Source organism: Ovis aries, chromosome 24, assembly GCF_016772045.2.
Source record: "Ovis aries strain OAR_USU_Benz2616 breed Rambouillet chromosome 24, ARS-UI_Ramb_v3.0, whole genome shotgun sequence".
Taxonomy (NCBI): domain Eukaryota; kingdom Metazoa; phylum Chordata; class Mammalia; order Artiodactyla; family Bovidae; genus Ovis; species Ovis aries.
Genome location: NC_056077.1, coordinates 19,833,134 through 19,852,129, shown reverse-complemented (window position 1 = coordinate 19,852,129; position 18,996 = coordinate 19,833,134). Strand labels below are relative to the sequence as shown.

The window sequence follows — 18,996 nt, the reverse complement described above, 5'->3', positions numbered from 1 at the left end:
CTGATAGCCTTTGCCCTGCTTCATTTTGTATTCCAAGGCCAAAGTTGCCTGCCTGTTATTCCATGTATCTCCTGACTTCCTCCTTTTGCATTCCAATCCTCTATGATGACAAATACGTCCTTTTTGGTCTTAGTTCTATTACATCTTGTAGGTCTTCATAGAACTGTTTGACTTCACCTTTATCAGGGCTATTTGTTGGGACATAGACTTGGATTACTGTGAATTTGAATGGTTTGTCTTGCAAATGAACAAAGATCATTCTGTCATTTTTGAGATTGCAGCCAAGTACTGCATTTCAGACTCTTTTGTTGACTCAGGGCTACTCCATTTCTTCTAAGGGATTCTTGTTCACAATAGTAGATATAATGGTCATCTGAATTAAATTTGCCCATTCCCACCCATTTTATTTCACTGATTCCTAAAATGTTGATGTTCACTCTTGCCAACACCTGTTTGAACACTTTCAATTTACCTTGATTCATGGACCTAACATTCCAGGTTCCTACACAATATTTTTCTTTACAGCACTGGACTTTACTTTCACCACCAGACACATCCACAACTAGGGGTTGCTTCTGCTTTGGCTCAGCCTCTTCTTTCTTTTTGGAGCTATTTCTCTGCTCTTCTCCAGTAGCATATTGGACACCTACTGATCTGGGGGGCTCATCTTCCAGTTTCATATCTTTTTGCCCCTTCATACTGTTCATGGGATTCTCAAGGCAAGAATACTGCAGCGGTTTGCCATTCCTTTTTCCAGTGGACTATATTTTGTCAGAACATATATCTAGATATGTACATAAATCGTAAACCAACATCTTAATAGGTTTTATTGTAACCATTCTCAATAAAGAAAACAGAATATTACCCCTCAATAACTAGAAATATGACACATCAACTCACTGTGTATTGTTGTACATTAGTTTTGTTTTATATAAATGAAATCCTACTTTACATATTCTTTTACATCTGACTTATTTGGTGGCAACATGTATCTGAGATTATTCTATGCTGTTGCATTAGTTATAGGCTCTTCCTTCTGATTGCTATACTGTATTGTGTGAATAGACATTTTAAAATCCATTATGCTATTGAGAGACATGTGGTTTTCTTCCTTCTTAAACTTTGTCTTATATAAATAATGTTTTGTGCACATTCTTTCAAATGTCTTTCAGTGAACATGACTATGCCTCTCTGTTGGATTTATACTTAGAAGGGAAGCTTGTAGGACTTAGTTTTGCACACTTCATATGCATATAAAATAATGTTTTATTCTTTTGAAGTGTAGTTAGAAAATATTATATTAGCTTCATGTCAGCTTCACATTAGCTACAAGGGAAGCCCCCTACAACATAGTAACTTCACAATAATATACATTACAAATTAATCACCACAACATCTAGTAATCATCTGTCATCATACAAAGCATTTGGAATACTATTGACAGTATTCACAGTAGTGTACATTATGACCTATGACATTTATTTTAAACTTGAATTTTATACCTCAATCTTTTTGTCTTTGTCTTTTTCTCTGAACCCTGCCATGCAATGATCACCTTTGCCTCTTGTGGTCACCAGTTTGTTCTCTGCCTCTATAAGTCTGTTTCTGTTGTGTTGAGTCTCTGTCATTTGGTTTTTTAGACTCCACATATAAGTATATTGTTTAGTTGCTAATTTGTGTCTGACTTTTTGTGATCTATTGACTGTATCATGCCAGGTTCCTCTGTCCTTGGGATTTTCCAAGCAATAATATTGGAGTGGGTTGCCATTTCCTTTGCCAGGGCATCATCCTGACCGAGGGACAAAATCCACACCTCCTGCCTTAGCAGGCAGGCTCTTTACTACTGATCCACCATGGAACCCCACAAACAAGCGAGGTCATAGTAATTGTCTCCATCACAAACTGGAATCAAAATTGCCAGGAGAAATATCAACAACTTCAAATATGCAGTTGATGCCACTTTAATGGTATGAGGGTGCAAGAGGAGAATGAAAAAGCTGACTTGAAACTCAACATCAAAAATTTAAGATTATGGGATTCAGTCCCACCACTTCATGGCAAATAGATGGGGATAAAGTGGAAGCATGGAGAAGGCAATGGCACCTCACTCCAGTACTCTTGTCTGGAAAATCCCATGGATGGAGGAGCCTGGTAGGCTGCAGTCCATGGGATTGCTAAGAGTCGGGCATGACTGAGCTACTTCACTTTCACTTTTCACTTTCATGCATTGGAGAAGGAAATGGCAACCCACTCCAGTGTTCTTGCCTGGAGAATCCCAGGGACAGGGGCGCCTGGTGGTCTGCCGTCTATGGGGTCACACAGAGACGGACATGACTGAGGTGACTTAGCAGCAGCAGCAGCAAAGTGGAAGCAGTGACCAATTTTCTTTCCTTAGATTCCAAAATCACTGCAGATGGTGACTGTAGCCATGAAATTAAAAGACGCTTGCTCCCTGGAAGAAAAGCTGTGACAAAATGAGACAGCATATTAAAAAACAGAGACATTACTTTGTTTGTGAAGATCCACATAGTCAAAGCTATGGTTTTCTCTTGAGAGTCCCTTGAACTGAAAGGAGCTCAAACCAGTCAATCCTAAAGGTAATAAACTCTGAATATCCATTTGAAAGACTGATGCTAAAGCTGAAGCTCCAATATTTTGGCTACCTGATGTGAAGAGTCAATTCATTGGAAAAGACTTATGTTGGGAAAGATTGGAGGCAAAAGTTCTCCTTTTTGTGATCTACTGAATGTATCATGCCAGGCTCCTCTGTCAGGGGTAGCAGAGGATAAAATGGTTACATAGCAACACTGACTTAATGGACATGAATTTGAACACATTCCAGGAGACAGTGGAGTTTGGAGGAGCCTGGTGTGCTGTAGTCTTTGCAGTCGCAAAGAGTCAGACATGACTTAGCGACTCAACAACATTGACAATCTGACATTTCCCTTAGCATAATGATCTCCAGGACTATCTACCTTGGTATAAATAGGACACTTTCACTCTTTTTTTTTTTAATGGTTGAGTAATATATTATGTGTTTGTGTATTAAGTCACTTCAGTTGTGTCAGACTCTGCGTCCCTATGGATTGTAGCCCTCCAGGCTCCTCTGTCCAAGGGATTCTCCAGGCAAAAATACTGGAGTGGATTATTATGCCCTCCTCCAAGGGATCTTCCTTACCTGAGTATTGAACTCACATCTTTTATGTTTCCTGCATTGGGATGCAGGCTCTTTGCCACTAGCGTGACCTGGGAAGACATATGCACATGTGTATCATAGCTTCTTTCCATTCATTTATTGATGGACACTTCAGTTCAGTTCAGTTCATTCGCTCAGTCATGTCTGACTCTTTGCGACCCCATGAATCGCAGCACACCAGGACTCCCTGTCCATCACCAAATCCCGGAGTTCACTCAAACTCATGTCCATCGAGTCGGTGATGCCATCCAACCATCTCATCCTCTGTCATCCCCTTCTCCTCCTGCCCCCAATCCCTCCCAGCATCAGAGTCTTTTCCAATGAGTTAGCTCTTCAGATCAGGTGGCCAAAGTATTGGAGTTTCAGCTTTAGCATCAGTCCTTCCAAAGAACACCCAGGACTGATCTCCTTTAGGATGGACTGGTTGGATCTCCTTGCAGCTTTAGCATCAGTCTTTCAAATGAATATTCAGAGTTTATTACCTTTAGGATGACTGGTTTGAGCTCCTTTCAGTTCAAGGGACTCTCAAGAGTCTTCTCCAACACCACAGTTCAAAAGCATCAATTCTTCTGTGCTCAGCTTTCTTCACAGTCCAACTCTCACATCCATACATGACCACGGGAAAAACCATAGCCTTGACTAGACAGACCTTTGTTGGCAAAGTAATGTCTCTGCTTTTGAATATGCTATCTAGCTTGGTCATAACTTTCCTTCCAAGGAGTAAGCGTCTTTTAATTTCATGGCTGCAATCACCATCTGCAGTGATTTTGGAGCCCCCCAAAATAAAGTCTGACACTGTTTCCTTAGATGACTTCTAAACCTTGGATTTGTAAATAATGCAGCAGTGAACATAGTGGTGCATGTATGTTTCAGAATTAGTGCTTTCCTTTTCTTCAGATAAATATTTGAAAGTGGAATTGCTGGATCATGTGGTAATTCTATTTTTAATTTTTTGAGGAACTTCTATACTGTTTTCTATATTGACTGTACCAATTTACATTCCCACCAACAGTGGCCCTGAGGGTTCCCTTTCTCCACATCATCACTTGCCAGCCTAACTAGTATGAGGTGATATTGCTATGCGATTTTGGTTTACAATTCCCTGAAAATTAGTTCTGCTGGCCATCTTAATCTCTCTTTCTGTTAGTTCATTATTATAATGTATAGAAATGCATCAGATTTCTGTGTATTCATCTTTATCCTGCAACTTTACTGAATTCACTTATTAGCTATGACAGTTTTTGGTCTATTATAGTTTTAATAGTGTTTTGGATTTTCTGTATATAGAGTGGCATCTGTGGATACTAACAGTTTCACATTTCCCTTCCAATTTGGATAACTTTTATTTCTCTTTCTTGTCTGATTTTTGTGGCTAGGACTTCCAATATTGTGTTAAATACAAGTGAGAGTGGACATCCTTTTCTTGTTCCTGATTTTTGAGGAAAAGCTTTCAGTGTTTCATTATTGAGTTTGATATTAACTGTGTGTTTATCATAAAATGCCTTTTTATTATTTTAGATATGTCCCCTTTATACCCAAACTATTGAGTGTTTTTATAATAAATAGATATTAGATTTTGTCAAATGATTCTTCTGCTTTTACTGAAGTGATCATAGGCTTTCTACCCATGGTTTTGTTAACATGTACATAATATTGATTGATTTGGAGATACTGAACAAATGAATGATGTGTCATTCATTAATTCAATGAATAATGAACCATCCAAATTCATCATTCATTCTTACATGTGAAGTATCATGTGTAAAATCCTTTAAATGCATTGTTGAATTCAGTTTGCTAATATTTTATTGAGGATTTTTGTATCTATGTTCTCAGGGATATTGGCGTGTAATTTCTCCTTTGTAGTGTTTTTGGTTTTGCTATCAGGGGAATACTGGCCTCATGGATTATGTTTGGAAGTGTTCTTTTCAATTATTTGAACTAGTTTGAGCATGATAGGTATTAGTTCAGTTCAGTTCAGTCGCTCAGTTGTGTCCGACTCTTTGTGACCCCATGAATCGCAGCACGCCAGGCCTCCCTGTCCATCACTAACTCCCGGAGTTCACTCAGACTCATGTCCATTGAGTCAGTGATGCCATCCAGCCATCTCATCCTCTGTCATCCCCTTCTCCTCCTGCCCCCAATCCCTCCCAGCATCAGAGTCTTTTCCAATGAGTCAACTCTTCGCATGAGGTGTCCAAAGTACTGGAGTTTCAGCTTTAGCATCATTCCTTCCAAAGAAATCCCAGGGCTGATCTCCTTCAGAATGGACTGAGTGGATCTCCTTGCAGTCCAAGGGATCCTCAGGAGTCTTCTCCAACACCACAGTTCAAACGCATCAGTTCTTCGGCACTCAGCCTTCTTCACAGTCCAACTCTCACATCCATACATGACCACAGGAGAAACCAGAGCCTTAACTAGACGGACCTTAGTCTGCAAAGTAATGTCTCTGCTTTTGAATATGCTATCTAGGTTGGTCATAACTTTCCTTCCAAGAAGTAAGCATCTTTTAATTTCATGGCTGCAGTCACCATCTGCAGTGATTTTGGAGCCCAAAATAATAAAGTCTGACACTATTTCCACTGTTTCCCCATGTATTTCCCAGGAAGTAATGGGACCGGATGCCATGATCTTCATTTTCTGAATGTTGAGTTTTAAGCCAACTTTTTCACTCTCTTCTTTCACTTTCATCAAGAGGCTTTTGAGTTCCTCTTCACTTTCTGCCATAAGGGTGGTGTCATCTGCATATCTGAGGTTATTGATATTTCTCCCGGCAATCTTGATTCCAGCTTGTGTTTCTTCCAGTCCAGCGTTTCTCATGATGTACTCTGCATAGAAGTTAGATAAGCAGGGTGATAAGATACAGCCTTGACGTACTCCTTTTGCTATTTGGAACCAGTCTGTTGTTCCATGTCCAGTTCTAACTGTTGCTTCCTGACCTGCATACACGTTTCTCAACAGGCAGGTTAGGTGATCTGGTCTTCCCATCTCTTTCAGAAGTTTCCACAGTTTATTGTGATCCACACAGTCAAAAGCTTTGGCATAGTCAATAAAGCAGGAATAGATGTTTTTCTGGAAATCTCTTGCTTTTTCCATGATCTAGTGGATGTTGGCAATTTGATCTCTTGTTCCTCTGCCTTTTCTAAAACCAGCTTGAACATCAGGAAGTTCACGGTTCACGTATTGCTGAAGCCTGGCTTGAAGAATTTTGATCATTACTTTACTAGCATGTGAGATGAGTGCAATTGTGCGGTAGTTTGAGCATTCTTTGGCATTGCCTTTCTTTGGAATTGGAATGAAAACTGACCTTTTCCCATCCTGTGGCCACTGCTGAGTTTTCCAAATTAGCTGGCATATTGAGTGCAGCACTTTCACAGCAGCATCTTTCAGGATTTGAAACAGCTCTACTGGAATTCCATCACCTCCACTAGCTTTGTTAGAAGTGATGCTTTCTAAGGCCCACTTCACTTCACATTCCAGGATGTCTGGCTCTAGATGAGTGATCACACAATCATGATTATCTGGGTCATGAAGATCTTTTTTGTACAGTTCTTCTGTGTATTCTTGCCACCTCTTCTTAATATCTTCTGCTTCTGTTAGGTCCATACCATTTCTGTCCTTTATCGAGCCCATCTTTGCATGAAATATTCCCTTGGTATCTCTAATTTTCTTGAAACTCTTCTTTAAATATTTGGTAGAATTCACCTGTGATTCCCTCTAGTTTTTAGACTTTATTAGGAGTATTTTTGAACACTGATTTGATTTCATTATTAGTGTTGATCTGTTAAAATTTTATGTATCTTTCTGATTGAATCTTGGGAGATGGTGTGATTCTAGAAATTTATCTCTTTCTTAAAAATTGTCCAAGTTCCTGCTGTGTAATTGTTTATAGTAAACTCATGAACCTTTGTATCTGAAGTATCAGTTGTAACTCTTCTTTTATTTATGATTTCATTTGGACTTTATCTCTCTGTTTTAAAAAATGAATCTGGCTAAATGTTTACCACTTTTGTTTATCTTCAAAGGACCAGATTCTAGTTTCATTGATTTCTACTTTTGAAAAGTTTCTATTTATTTTGACTCTGATCATTATTATTTCATTTATTCTACTAACTTGGGGTTTCATTTGTTCTTTTTCTGGTTCTTTTAGGTGGGAGATGGGATAATTTACTTCAGATTTTTCTTGTTTACTGAGGTAGACATATATCACTAAAATGTTTCTTAGAACTGCTTTTGCTGCAATCCATATATTTGGGAGCATTGTGTTTCCATTTTCATCTTTATTTCATCTTTGATATCTTCACTGATCCATTGGATGTCTAGTAACATATTAGTTAGCTTCCATATGCTTGTGGTTTCTATAATTTTCTTCTTTTAATTCATTTTAATTTTCATACCAGAGTGATCAGAAAAGATTCTTGATGTGATTTCAGTCTTCTTAAGTTCTCTGAGGTTTGTTTTGTGGCCTAACATGAGAAAGTCCCATGTGAACCTGAAAAGAAGGGGAATTCTGTTGGGGTGGAATATTTCATATATGTCTATTAAATCAACCTGATCTAGGTTGTCTTTTAAGTATTTGTTGTTGGTCAGTTGCTCAGTTGTGTCCAACACTTTGGAACCCCATGGACAGCAGCATGCCAGACTCCTTGTCCACCATCTCTTGGAGCTTGCTCAAACTCATGTCCATTGAGTTGGTGATGCCATCCAACCATATTTTCCTCTTTTGTCTTCTTCTCCCCTTGCATTCTATCTTTCATAGCATCAAGGTCTTTCCCAGTGAGTCGGACTTTTGCATCAGGTGGCCAAAATATTGGAACTTCAGCTATAGTCCTTTCAGTGAATATTGAGGGTTGATTTTCTTTAGGTTTGATCTCCTCACAGACCAAGGGAATCTCAAGAGTCTTCTCCAACACCACAGTTTAAAAACATCAATTCTTTGATATTCAATTTTCCTGATGGCCCAACTTGCACATCTGTACATGACTACTGGAAAAACCATAGCTTTGACTATAGAGACTTTTGTCAGCCAAGTAATGTCTCTGCTCTTATATACACTGTCTAGGTTTGTCATAGCTTATTTTCCAAGGAGCAAACGTCTTTTAATTTCATGGCTGCAGTCACCATCTGCAGTTATTTTTGAGCTCAAGAAAATAAAGTCTATCACTGCTTCCATTGTTTCCCCATCTATTTGCCATGAAGTGATAGGACCAGATGACATGATGTTAGTTTTTTGAATGGTGACTTTTAAGCTAGTTTTTCACTTTCCTTTATCATATTCATCAAGAGGCTCTTTAGTTCATCTTCACTTTCTGCCATAAGGGTAGTGTCATCTGCATATCTGAGGTTACTGATATTCCTCCTGGCAAACTTGATTCCAGCTTGTGCTTCATCCAGTCTGGCATTTTGCTGGATATACTCTGCATATAAGTTAAATAAGCAGGGTGACAATATACAGCCTTGACATATTCCTTTTCCAGTTTTGAATTAGTCTTCTGTTCCATGTCCAGTTCTAACTGTTGTTTCTTGACCTGATACGGGTTTCTCAGGAGGCAGGTAAGGCAGTCTGGTATTCCCATATTTTTAAGAATTTTCCAGTTTGTTATGATCCACATAGTTAAAGGCTTTAGCATAGTCAATGAAGTAGTAGTAGATGTTTTTATGGAATTCTCTTGCTTTTTCTATGATCCAACAGATGTTGGCAGTTTGGTCTCTGGTTCCTCTGCCTTTTCTAAATCCAGCTTATACATCTGGAAATTCTAGGTTCACATACTGTTGAAGCCTAGCTTGGAGGATTTTGAGCATGACGTTGCTAGTATGTGAAATGAGTGCACTTTTGTAGTAGTTTGAACATTCTTTGGCATCGCCCATCTGCTTCTGTTAGGCCCATACCATTTCTGTCTTATTGTGCCCATCTTTGCATGAAATTTCCCTTGGCATCTGTCATATTCTTGAAGAGATGTCTAATCTTTCCTGTTCTATTGTTTTCCTCTATTTCTTTGCATTGTTTACTTAGGAAGGCTTTCTTAGTGCTCATTGCTGTTCTTTGGAAATCTGGATTCAGTTGGGTACACCTTTCCTTTCCTCTTTGCCTTTCACTTCTCTTCTTTTCTCAGCTATTTGTAAGGCCTCCTCAGATAACCATTTTGCCTTGTTGAATTTCTTTTTCTTGGGGGTGGTTTTAATCACTGCCTTCTGAACAACATTACAAAACTCCATCCATAGTTCTCTAGGCACTCTATCAGATCTAATCCCTTAAATCTATTTGCCACTTACATTGTATAGTTGTAAGGAATTTAGTTTAGGTCATACCTGAAGGGTCTAGTGGTTTTCCCTACTTTCTTTAATTTAGTGTGAACTTTGTAATAAAGAGTTCATGATCTGAGCCATAGTCTGCTCCCAGTCTTGTTTTTGCTGACTGTATAGAGCTTCTCCATCTTTGGCGGCAAAGAATACAATCAATCTGATTTCAGTATTGACCAGATGGGTGATGTCCACATGTGGTCATCTCCTGTGTTGCTGGAAGAGAGTGTTTGCTATGATCAGTGCGCTCTCTTGACAAAACTCTGATAGCCTTTCCCCTGCTTCATTTTGTACTCCAAGGCCAAACTTGCCTGTTGTTTAAGTATTGTGTTGGCCAAAAATTTCGTTTATGTTTTTCCATAAGATGCTATCAGAAAACCCAAAGGAACATTTTTGGCCAACCCAATAGAATGTTTTTTCATTGATTTTTTTTTTTCTGGATGGTCTATCTATTAAAACAAGCAGGGTGTTAAAGTCCTCTTCTAGTTTTATACAACTGGAATTATCTTGCTTTATACCTATACTCCTTTGTTAGGTACATAGATATTTGCAAATGTTATATCTTTTTATTGTATTGATCACTCTATAATTATGTAATGACCTTTTCATCTCAGTATAGTGTTTGCTTTAAAGTAAATTTTAAAATACATAATCATTGCCACCATAGCTTTCTTTTCATTTGCGTGGAAAATCTTTTCCATCAATTCTCTTTCAGTATGTATATCTTTATCTCTGAAGTTAGTCTTTGAAGGTTGCATACATATGGGTCTTTTAAAAAAAATCCAGTCAACTACTCTGTGTCTTTTGATTGTAATATTTATTCTATTTATATTCAAAGTAATTATTGATAGTATTTACTTATTGCTGTTTTGTTAGTTGTCTTCTGTTTAGTTCTCTGATTCTTTCTTGTTCTCTTTCCTTGTAACTTGATGACTTTCTTTAGTGTTATATTTATATTTCTTCTTTTTAAGTTTGTATATCTATTACAGCTTTTTTTGTTTGTGTTTACCATGAGGTTTGTATGTAACAACTTATGTATATAGCAGCCTAAGTTGATGATCACCTGAGTTCAAATATGTTTTAAAAGTACAATCATGCCTCACATTTTATGTTTTCAATGTTGCATTTTGCATCTTTTAATTTTGTATATTGCGTAATTAATTGTTTTAGATACCATTTTACTATTTTTGTCTTTTAACATTCATATTATTGTTATAGGTGGTTGATCCACTGTCTTTACTATATGTTTTCTTTTACTAGCGACATTTTTCCTTTCATAATTTTCCTTTTCTAGTTTTCATTTTCTGTTTTTTCTACCTGAAGAAGTCTCTTTACTATTTCTTGTAAGGCTTGTTTTGTGGTGATAAACTCCTTTAACTTTTACTTCTTTGGGAAACTCTCTCTCCTTGAATTCTGAATGAATCCTTGTCAGGTAGAGTATTATTGGTTATTTTTTTTCTTTCAGTACTTTGAATATACGGCATCAGTCTCTACTTACCTGTAAAGATTCTGCTGAACAGTCAGTTGATAATCTTCTGGTGGTTCCCTTGTATGTAACGAGTCCCCCCCCCCCCCCCCCCCCCCCCCCCGCCTTGCTGTTTTTAAGACTCTTCACTTTTACTTCTTGTTATTTTAAGTAAAATGTATTTTGTCATGAATGTCTTTTGGTTCATCTTGTTTGGGACTCTGTGATTCTTGCACTTGGATGTCTGTTTCCTTCAATAATTTAGAAACACTTTCAGCCATTATTTTTTCATATAGAGTTTCTGCCCCCTAATTCTCCTCCTGTAATCCCTATAATGCAAATATTATTATGTTTAATGTTTTCTCAGAGGTCCCTTAAGCTGCCCTCATTAAAAAAAATTTTTTTTTCTTTTTTGCTATTCCAATTGGCTGATTTCTACTGCCCTGTCTTCTAGATTGCTGATCCATTCTTCTGCATCCTCTAATGTGCTGTTAAGTTCCTCAAGTGTATTTTCATTTATTATTGTATCCTGAAGTTCTGACTGCTTCTTTTTTATATTTTCTAACTCTGTTGAAGTTTACTGATTTCATCCATTCTTCTGAGTTTGGTGAGGATTTTTATGACTATTTCTTTGAATTCTTTATATAATAATTGTTTATTTTTGTTTCATCTAGATCTTTTTATAAGGTTTTGTCATGTTGTCTCTGCATTTTGCCTCACTCTCTGTTTGTTTCTCTGTATTGGGTATATCAGATATAGCACTAGGTCTTGAAAGAGTGGTGTTATGTAGACCACTGGTGTCCAGTGAATCCCAGTGGAACAACTCCCCCTGGCCATCAGGGCCAGGTGCTCTAGGGGTATCTTTATGTATACTAACATGCCTTCCTGTTTTGATTGGGCCACAATTCCTGAAGGCATGCTGCATGGCTTGGAAGTTGCTGCAATGCCCTTGAAGACTGATTGGTCCCCATCCCAACTGTCTGAGACCTGGTCACAACTACTGTAGGTGTGCTTGTGAACAGGATTGCCCCTCAGTATGGCTGGTTGTGAGGCCTAGCTGTGATCATTGTAGGGGTGCTGATGTGTAGGGCTGGTCTCCAGGAAAGGGAGATGATTTGGAGGGGTGTGAGGTAGGGTGGAGTGAGAGCCACTTTGAGGGCTGAGCAGGGGAACTGGGTTGGGCGGGGCTGGCACTTAGCATAAGGCTGGGGTGTAGCACACAATGTTAGTTATGTATCTGGAGAATTACAGAAATGATCCCCACTAACTCAGCTAAGTAGGAGACTAAAAACATATGACATCCACTAGCACTTCTGTTCTTTGAGATAGTTCCACCGGATCCTACTCTTCTGGTATATGTCCTAAAATTAATCAATTAATTTCCTTCTTATATGATCCAGGTGTTTGCAAGTCCTCAGTGCTGGGACATGGAGAAAGTTGAGTTTGTATACAAGCTCTTCACGAGGGGAGTTTTGATTTCCCACAGCCAACTGGTTCTCCCAGTTATAAACCTCACCAATTCTCAAAGCCAGACATTATGGGGACTTATCTTCCTAGTGCAGGTCTTTTGGGCTGGTGGGCCTGATGTGGAGCTTGAACCCCTTCCTCCTTGAATATTACTTCTTGGGGTAATATTCCTCCTGTGGGGTCTGGCTAGCCCATATCTCTGCCCCTCCTACCCATCTTGATGTGGCCTTTTCTATATATCCTTAACTATATGAATTTTGTTCTGCTAGTCTTTAGGTTACTATTGGAGACAGTTGTAGGTGTGGTTTTGGCATTTCTCTGGGAACAAGTAAACTCTTATTCTGCTATCTTTATCTGACTCCTGAAGATAATGGCAGACAATTTTCTAATGGAGTATCAGTGTATATTCCCAACATCAGTGTTTGATGGTTCCAGTTGTACTGTTTCTTCAACACTTAGTATATTTATGTGTATATTGTGGTATCTCTCAGTGGCATTCTTTGCGCTTACCAATTATTGTTGATATTATTCATTTACATATGCTTTTCCTAGTAAAGCAATGCTCAAAATTCTCCAAGCCAGGCTTCAGCAATATGTGAACCGTGAACTTCCAGATGTTCAAGCTGGTTTTAGAAAAGGCAGAGGAACCAGAGATCAAGTTGCCAACATCTACTGGATCATTGAAAAAGCAAGAGAATTCCAGAAAAAACATCTATTTCTGCTTTATTGACTATGCCAAAGCCTTTGACTGTGTGGATCACAATAAACTGTGGAAAATTCTGAAAGAATGGGAATATCAGACCACCTGACTTGCCTATTGAGAAACCTATATGTAGGTCAGGAAGCAACAGTTAGAAATACAGACTGGTTCAAAATAGGAAAAGGAGTATGTCAAGGCTGTATATTGTCACCCAGCTTATTTAACTTCTACACGGAGTACATCATGAGAAATGCTGGGCTGGAAGAAGCACAAGTTGGAATCAAGATTGCTGGGAGAAATATCAGTAACCTCAGATATGCAGATGACACTACCCTTATGGCAGAAAGTGAAGAGGAACTCAAAATCCTCTTGATGAAAGTAAAAGAGGAGAGTGAAAAAGTTGGCTTAAAGCTCAACATTCAGAAAACGATCATGGCACCTGGTCCCATCACTTCATGGGAAATAGATGGGGAAACAGTGGAAACAGTGTCAGACTTAATTTTGGGGGCTCTAAAATCACTGCATATGATGATTGCAGCCATGAAATTAAAAGATGCTTACTCCTTGGGAAGAAAGTTATGACCAACCTAGATAGCATATTCAAAAGCAGAGACACTACTTTGCCAACAAAGGTCTGTCTAGTCAAGGCTATGGTTTTTCCTGTGGTCATGTATGGATGTGAGAGTTGGACTGTGTAGAAAGCTGAGCGCTGAAGAATTAATGCTTTTGAATGTGGTGTTGGAGAAGACTCTTGAAAGTCCCTTGGACTGCAAGGAGATCCAACCAGACCATTCTAGGGGAGATCAGTCCTGGGTGTTCTTTGGAAGGACTGATGCTAAAGCTGAAACTCCAATACTTTGGCCACCTAATGTGAAGAGTTGACTCATTGGAAAAGACTCTGATGCTGGAAGGGATTGGGGGCAGGAGGAGAAGGGGATGACAGAGGATGAGATGACTGGATGGCATCACCGACTCGATGGACATGAGTTTGAGTGAACTCCAGGATTTGGTGATGGACAGGGAGGCCTGGCATGCTCTGATTCATGGGGTCACAAAGAGTTGGACACAACTGAGCGACTGAGCTAAATGACTGGATATTTGTATGTTCCTTTTTGTAAAGTCAGTATTCAAGTCTTTTGCTCATTTTCAAATTGGATTTTCTGCCAATTTTATTAGTGATTTTCAATTCAAAATATTTTTCCTCTGTGTGACTTGCCTTTTGACTCATTTAATGATGTCTTTTGATGATTATGCCTTCACTATCATGGTTATATTTGCTATGTTTTTGTTCTGAAAGCTTTATTGCTTTATCTTTCACATTTAGATGTATAAAAGTTGTAGACTAAAACCAACCTGTATGAGGTAAGACGGGAATCAAAGTTCACTATGTGCTTATGGAAATCCATTGAGTCAGCATCATTGAGAAGAACACCCTCTCTTCATTGCATTTTGTGTCAATTCTGTCATATTTGTGCATCTATTTCTAGACATTTTATTCCATTGTTCTCAAACTTTAGCATGCACAGTATTACTTGAATGGCTCATTAAAACAAGAATAATGGGTTCCAACCCCAAATCTTCCGATTCAGTAGGTCAGGGATGGGGCCTGAAAAGTTGCATTTCTAAAACTCTGAGCCTATGCAAATAACTACACTTTAAGAAAAAATTATTCTTTCTGTTACATTTCTCTATTTCTTGCCTTAATTACTAGTTTAAAAAACACATATATGGTAGTATATGTCTACCATATTTGTTCTTTCTCAATATTTCCTTGGAGATTCTTAACACTTTGCATTTCTGTGTGTATTTTTAAATCACTTTATATTTCCATGTAAACTTTAGAATCAACTGATCAGATGATCATTCTACATACACACACACAGGATTTTGATTAGGATTGCATTAAATCTTTAGATTAATTTAGGGAAAATTGTCATCTCCCCATGATTGGGTTTTCCAAAGCAAGAACATGGCATATTTCTTCATTTATATAGGTCTTCTTTAATATTTCAATTGTTTTTTTGGTAATATTCCATGAAAATATCTTACATAACTTCTGTTAGATTTATTCTTGGGTATTTTTTTTAATTCAAATAACACCATTTGAATGTTTCTATGCTATTCAAATGACATAATTTTATATTTAACTTTTTGTTTGTGGTTGATATATAGATATACAACTGATTTTTCAATATAGACTTTATTTAGCAATAGAACACAGACCAAAATTTTATACTTTAAGAAAGAGTCCAGGAGATTTTGACTAATACCAACATTTGAAAACAACTGCAATAGAGATATGCTATTAAATATGCATTCTGTAGGCCAACAGAATCAATATCACTTGGGAGTTTATTAGAACTACACAGGGATCAAGTTAGGGTGAATGAGCAATTTTGGGAGGGAATGGTTTTCTGACACAGGAGATGTTCAAGGGAAAGCTTTCTATTATGGTCAAAATATTTTACAGTATCAAGTTCTGACTGGTAGAGGTCATAAAGTTTAGAAACCAAAATTCAAATTATGATAAACATCTTTGATTCATATCGATCCCAGGCAACATGGAGTGATTTATATTCCTATATCTTAGTAATGAAGTTAGGCAGATAGAGACATGCTTTTGGTCTTAGAAATATCTCTGATTCAATAAGATACTTACCTTATTGCATTTTTTGAAAATACCAAATAAAATGTAGCGAAACACAAAGGTTTTCAATTTCCACAAGGTGGTCTCCAGAAGGAATATCAAGAGGAGGAAAAGAAGTCCTGTGACAGCCATTGCAATTAAGTATCTTCCAACTGCATCACGTTCCAAGGTATATATACTACGTTCAGTTACTGATGACAACAACAAATAAAATATGGACTTACTTTAAAAGTTAATTTTAAAAAAAGTTAATTCAATGAACAAACATTAAGAAGTCAACAGATAGGAAGTACTAAGGAATGATTATCAAATAAGCTCAAAATTAATGTATTTATTATATGTTTAAATAACTTTGTATGTCATGCAAAATATTTCAAAATCCGTTACAGTCCAAAATCTGTACAGTCCATGGAATTTTCCAGGCCAGAATAATGGAGTGGGTAGCCTTTCCCTTCTCTAAGGATCTTCCCAACCCAGGGATTGAATCCAGGTCTCCCGCATTGCAGGCAGATTATTTACTAGCTGAGCCCTCAAAATCCATTAATGGAGGCAAAACCTTTAATTGCATGAACTTTGTCTTGCTATAGTTCTAGGCATCCATTCCCAACATAGATAGTCAGAATCATTGGGTGAATGCCCACTCACAGTAACCAGAGTACTGGGTAGTGGCAGAGACTCTCCTTGCCCTCAAATATTATTTTCTCTGAAAATACTTGAGATAGAGGTTTTGAAAATTGGAGGAGGAGCAGAAAAATCACCTGGTAGTGTGCTACATATACACTTTAACTTATAACAGTTAAAGGTTAAAGTTTAAAAGCTAGTTGTAACTTAACATTTAAACTTCAGTTGTAAATGCCTAAAAGCTGGTACTTTTCTAATTACTTATGAGAAAACTTTATAATTAAGGTTTTGAATTCATGATAGTGAAAGCTATAGATTCATAAAAGCAATAAAGATCAAATTTCTTTTTTACTTTTAAAAAACTTCATATTAAAATATGATATACATACATGGAAATCCACCTAAGTATAGGACTCATTGAATTTTTAGAAACTGAAAATATCTATATAACAAGTAATATTTTTCACCCAGTTTTAAACTTCAACTGCATCATAGTTTTTCTTTTCCCTTTTACTTTCTTCCTTTCTTTCACTCTTTCCTTCTAGTTTATAATTGTGCATGCGTGCATGTCTGCTGAGTCATTTCAATCGTGCCTGACTATTTGTGCCCTTGGGGAGTGTAACCCACCAAGCTGCTCTGTCCATGAAGATTCTCCAGGCAAGAATACTGGAGAGGGTTGCCATGTCCTCACCCGGGAGATCTTCCTGACCCGGGAATCAAACCTGAATCTCTTAAGTCTCATGCATTCGCAGGTGGGTTCTTTACCACTAGCATCACATGGGAAGCCCATTTATCACTGGATGTACTTTTTGTAGTTATCACTCGAGACATTACTTTATGCATACATAGCTTACAGAATCATGTTCTTCCTTTTACCAGTCTGAGTGAAGTGTAAAAAACTTTCCCATGATTTATATCTCTTTAACACCCCCATTTATTACTGTCTTAAATATCCCAACTATATACACTGAGAACATACACTGTTACCACTTTTGCTTTAACCACCAAACTTGAGAAAACTCAAAAGGAGAAAGTATATAGTGTCCACCATATTTTTATTTTTTTCATTGTTTTTTCTTGATGCTTCAAAATTCTTTATTCAATCATTTATGTTTATGGAATCTCTAGAGCCATTCTTTCAGGACTTCTAGAGGTAACAAATTTATGTAGATATTCTTCATCTGAAAATGTCTTGATTTCTCCTTCATTCTTGAAAGTTATTTCCTATCTATATGAAGTTTTGAGTAGACAGTTTTTTATTTACTTGAAAATAATGTGCTGCTTCTTTTGGTGTTTATGCTCTCTGATGAGAAATCTATGAATTAGAGGAATTGTTTTGCCTTTATGGATAAGGTATCATTTTTTTCTATAGCTGTTTTTCTCTAGTTTTCAAAGTTTAATTATGATATCTCTTGGCATGAATTTCTTCAGTCTTTTTAGAACTGAGATATAACTAATATACAACATTAGTTTCAGGTATGTAACATAATAATTTGATATTTGTATATGCTGAGAAATGATCACCACAATAAGTCTTATTAATATCCATCACTACATATACTTTTGCTTTTTTGTGTGTGATGAGAACTTTTAATATACACTCTCTTAGCAACTTTCGATTATACAATTCAGTATAAATATCTATAGTTATCATTCTGTACATTACATCCCCATGAGTTACTTATTTTATAACTGGAAGTTTGTACCTTTTAAATCCCTTCTCCCATTTTGCCCAGCCTTACATCCCCCGCCTCTTGCAACCATCAGTTTGTTATCCATGAGTTTCTTTTAAAGATTCCACTTATAAGTGAAATAATATGTTATTCATCTTTCTCTGTTTGACTTATTTCACTAGGCATAATGCTCTCAAGGTATATCTGTAATGGCTCAAGTGGCAAGATTTCCTCCTGATTTGTGGATAAATAATATTCCATTTTCTTTATCCATGGCTATCATTTCTCATGAGAAAAATGCACTATGCATATGAGTGGCGAATCTTAGCTCTAACTTGTACAAGTTGTATAACAGAATAAGTTATTCAATTTTGTATAAGCTTTAGTTCAAAGAGAGACTAGGACAGAACTTGAATAACTGTGAAGATTCAAAATAATGTAGCTAGTCACATGCAATAATTAGTTGACTAGTTTTAACTCTGATGAGCCTTGGGTAGCCTAAGATACTTACCTGCTTTACTACAATCCATAAAGGGAGAAACCTTTTCCTGTGAGGCACATGCCAATTTTGTGTGCTGGATATCATAATGCCGGCTGATGCTCATCCCAAAATTATGTATAGGTAACACCATCATTGCATTAAGCAGGATGCTTTTAGAAGCAGCTTCTTTACCTGCGTTTAAAAAGATAATAACATTAACGTGGTTAATATGAAATGAACTGTCCCAGGAAAACAAAATCTCCCTAAGTTGATCAAACTAAACTGAGAAAATTACAAAGCCATAATATTATCCTTGTAAATATCTTGCCACTAAGTATCCTGTCTCTGATATCTTGTAGTGTAGTTTGTGTTGATAATTACAAAACTGAAAATCCTGTTGGGAAAGTTGACATCCATATTATCTCTCTTCTGTCACTTGATGTGAA

The 18,996-nt window shown here is 37.2% G+C and overlaps 1 protein-coding gene across 1 annotated transcript in view; it reads right to left on the bottom strand.

The window, feature by feature from the left end:
• LOC101113819 (phospholipid-transporting ATPase ABCA3-like) overlaps positions 1-18,996 on the bottom strand; it is a 219,732-nt gene that overhangs the window by 20,047 nt on the left and 180,689 nt on the right. The window contains exons 19-20 of the mRNA XM_060406324.1: positions 18,581-18,742; positions 15,788-15,966 (exon numbers count right to left, since the gene is read on the bottom strand). Coding sequence (XP_060262307.1) covers positions 15,788-15,966; positions 18,581-18,742 — 341 coding nt within the window. The remainder of the gene's footprint in view (positions 1-15,787; positions 15,967-18,580; positions 18,743-18,996) is intronic.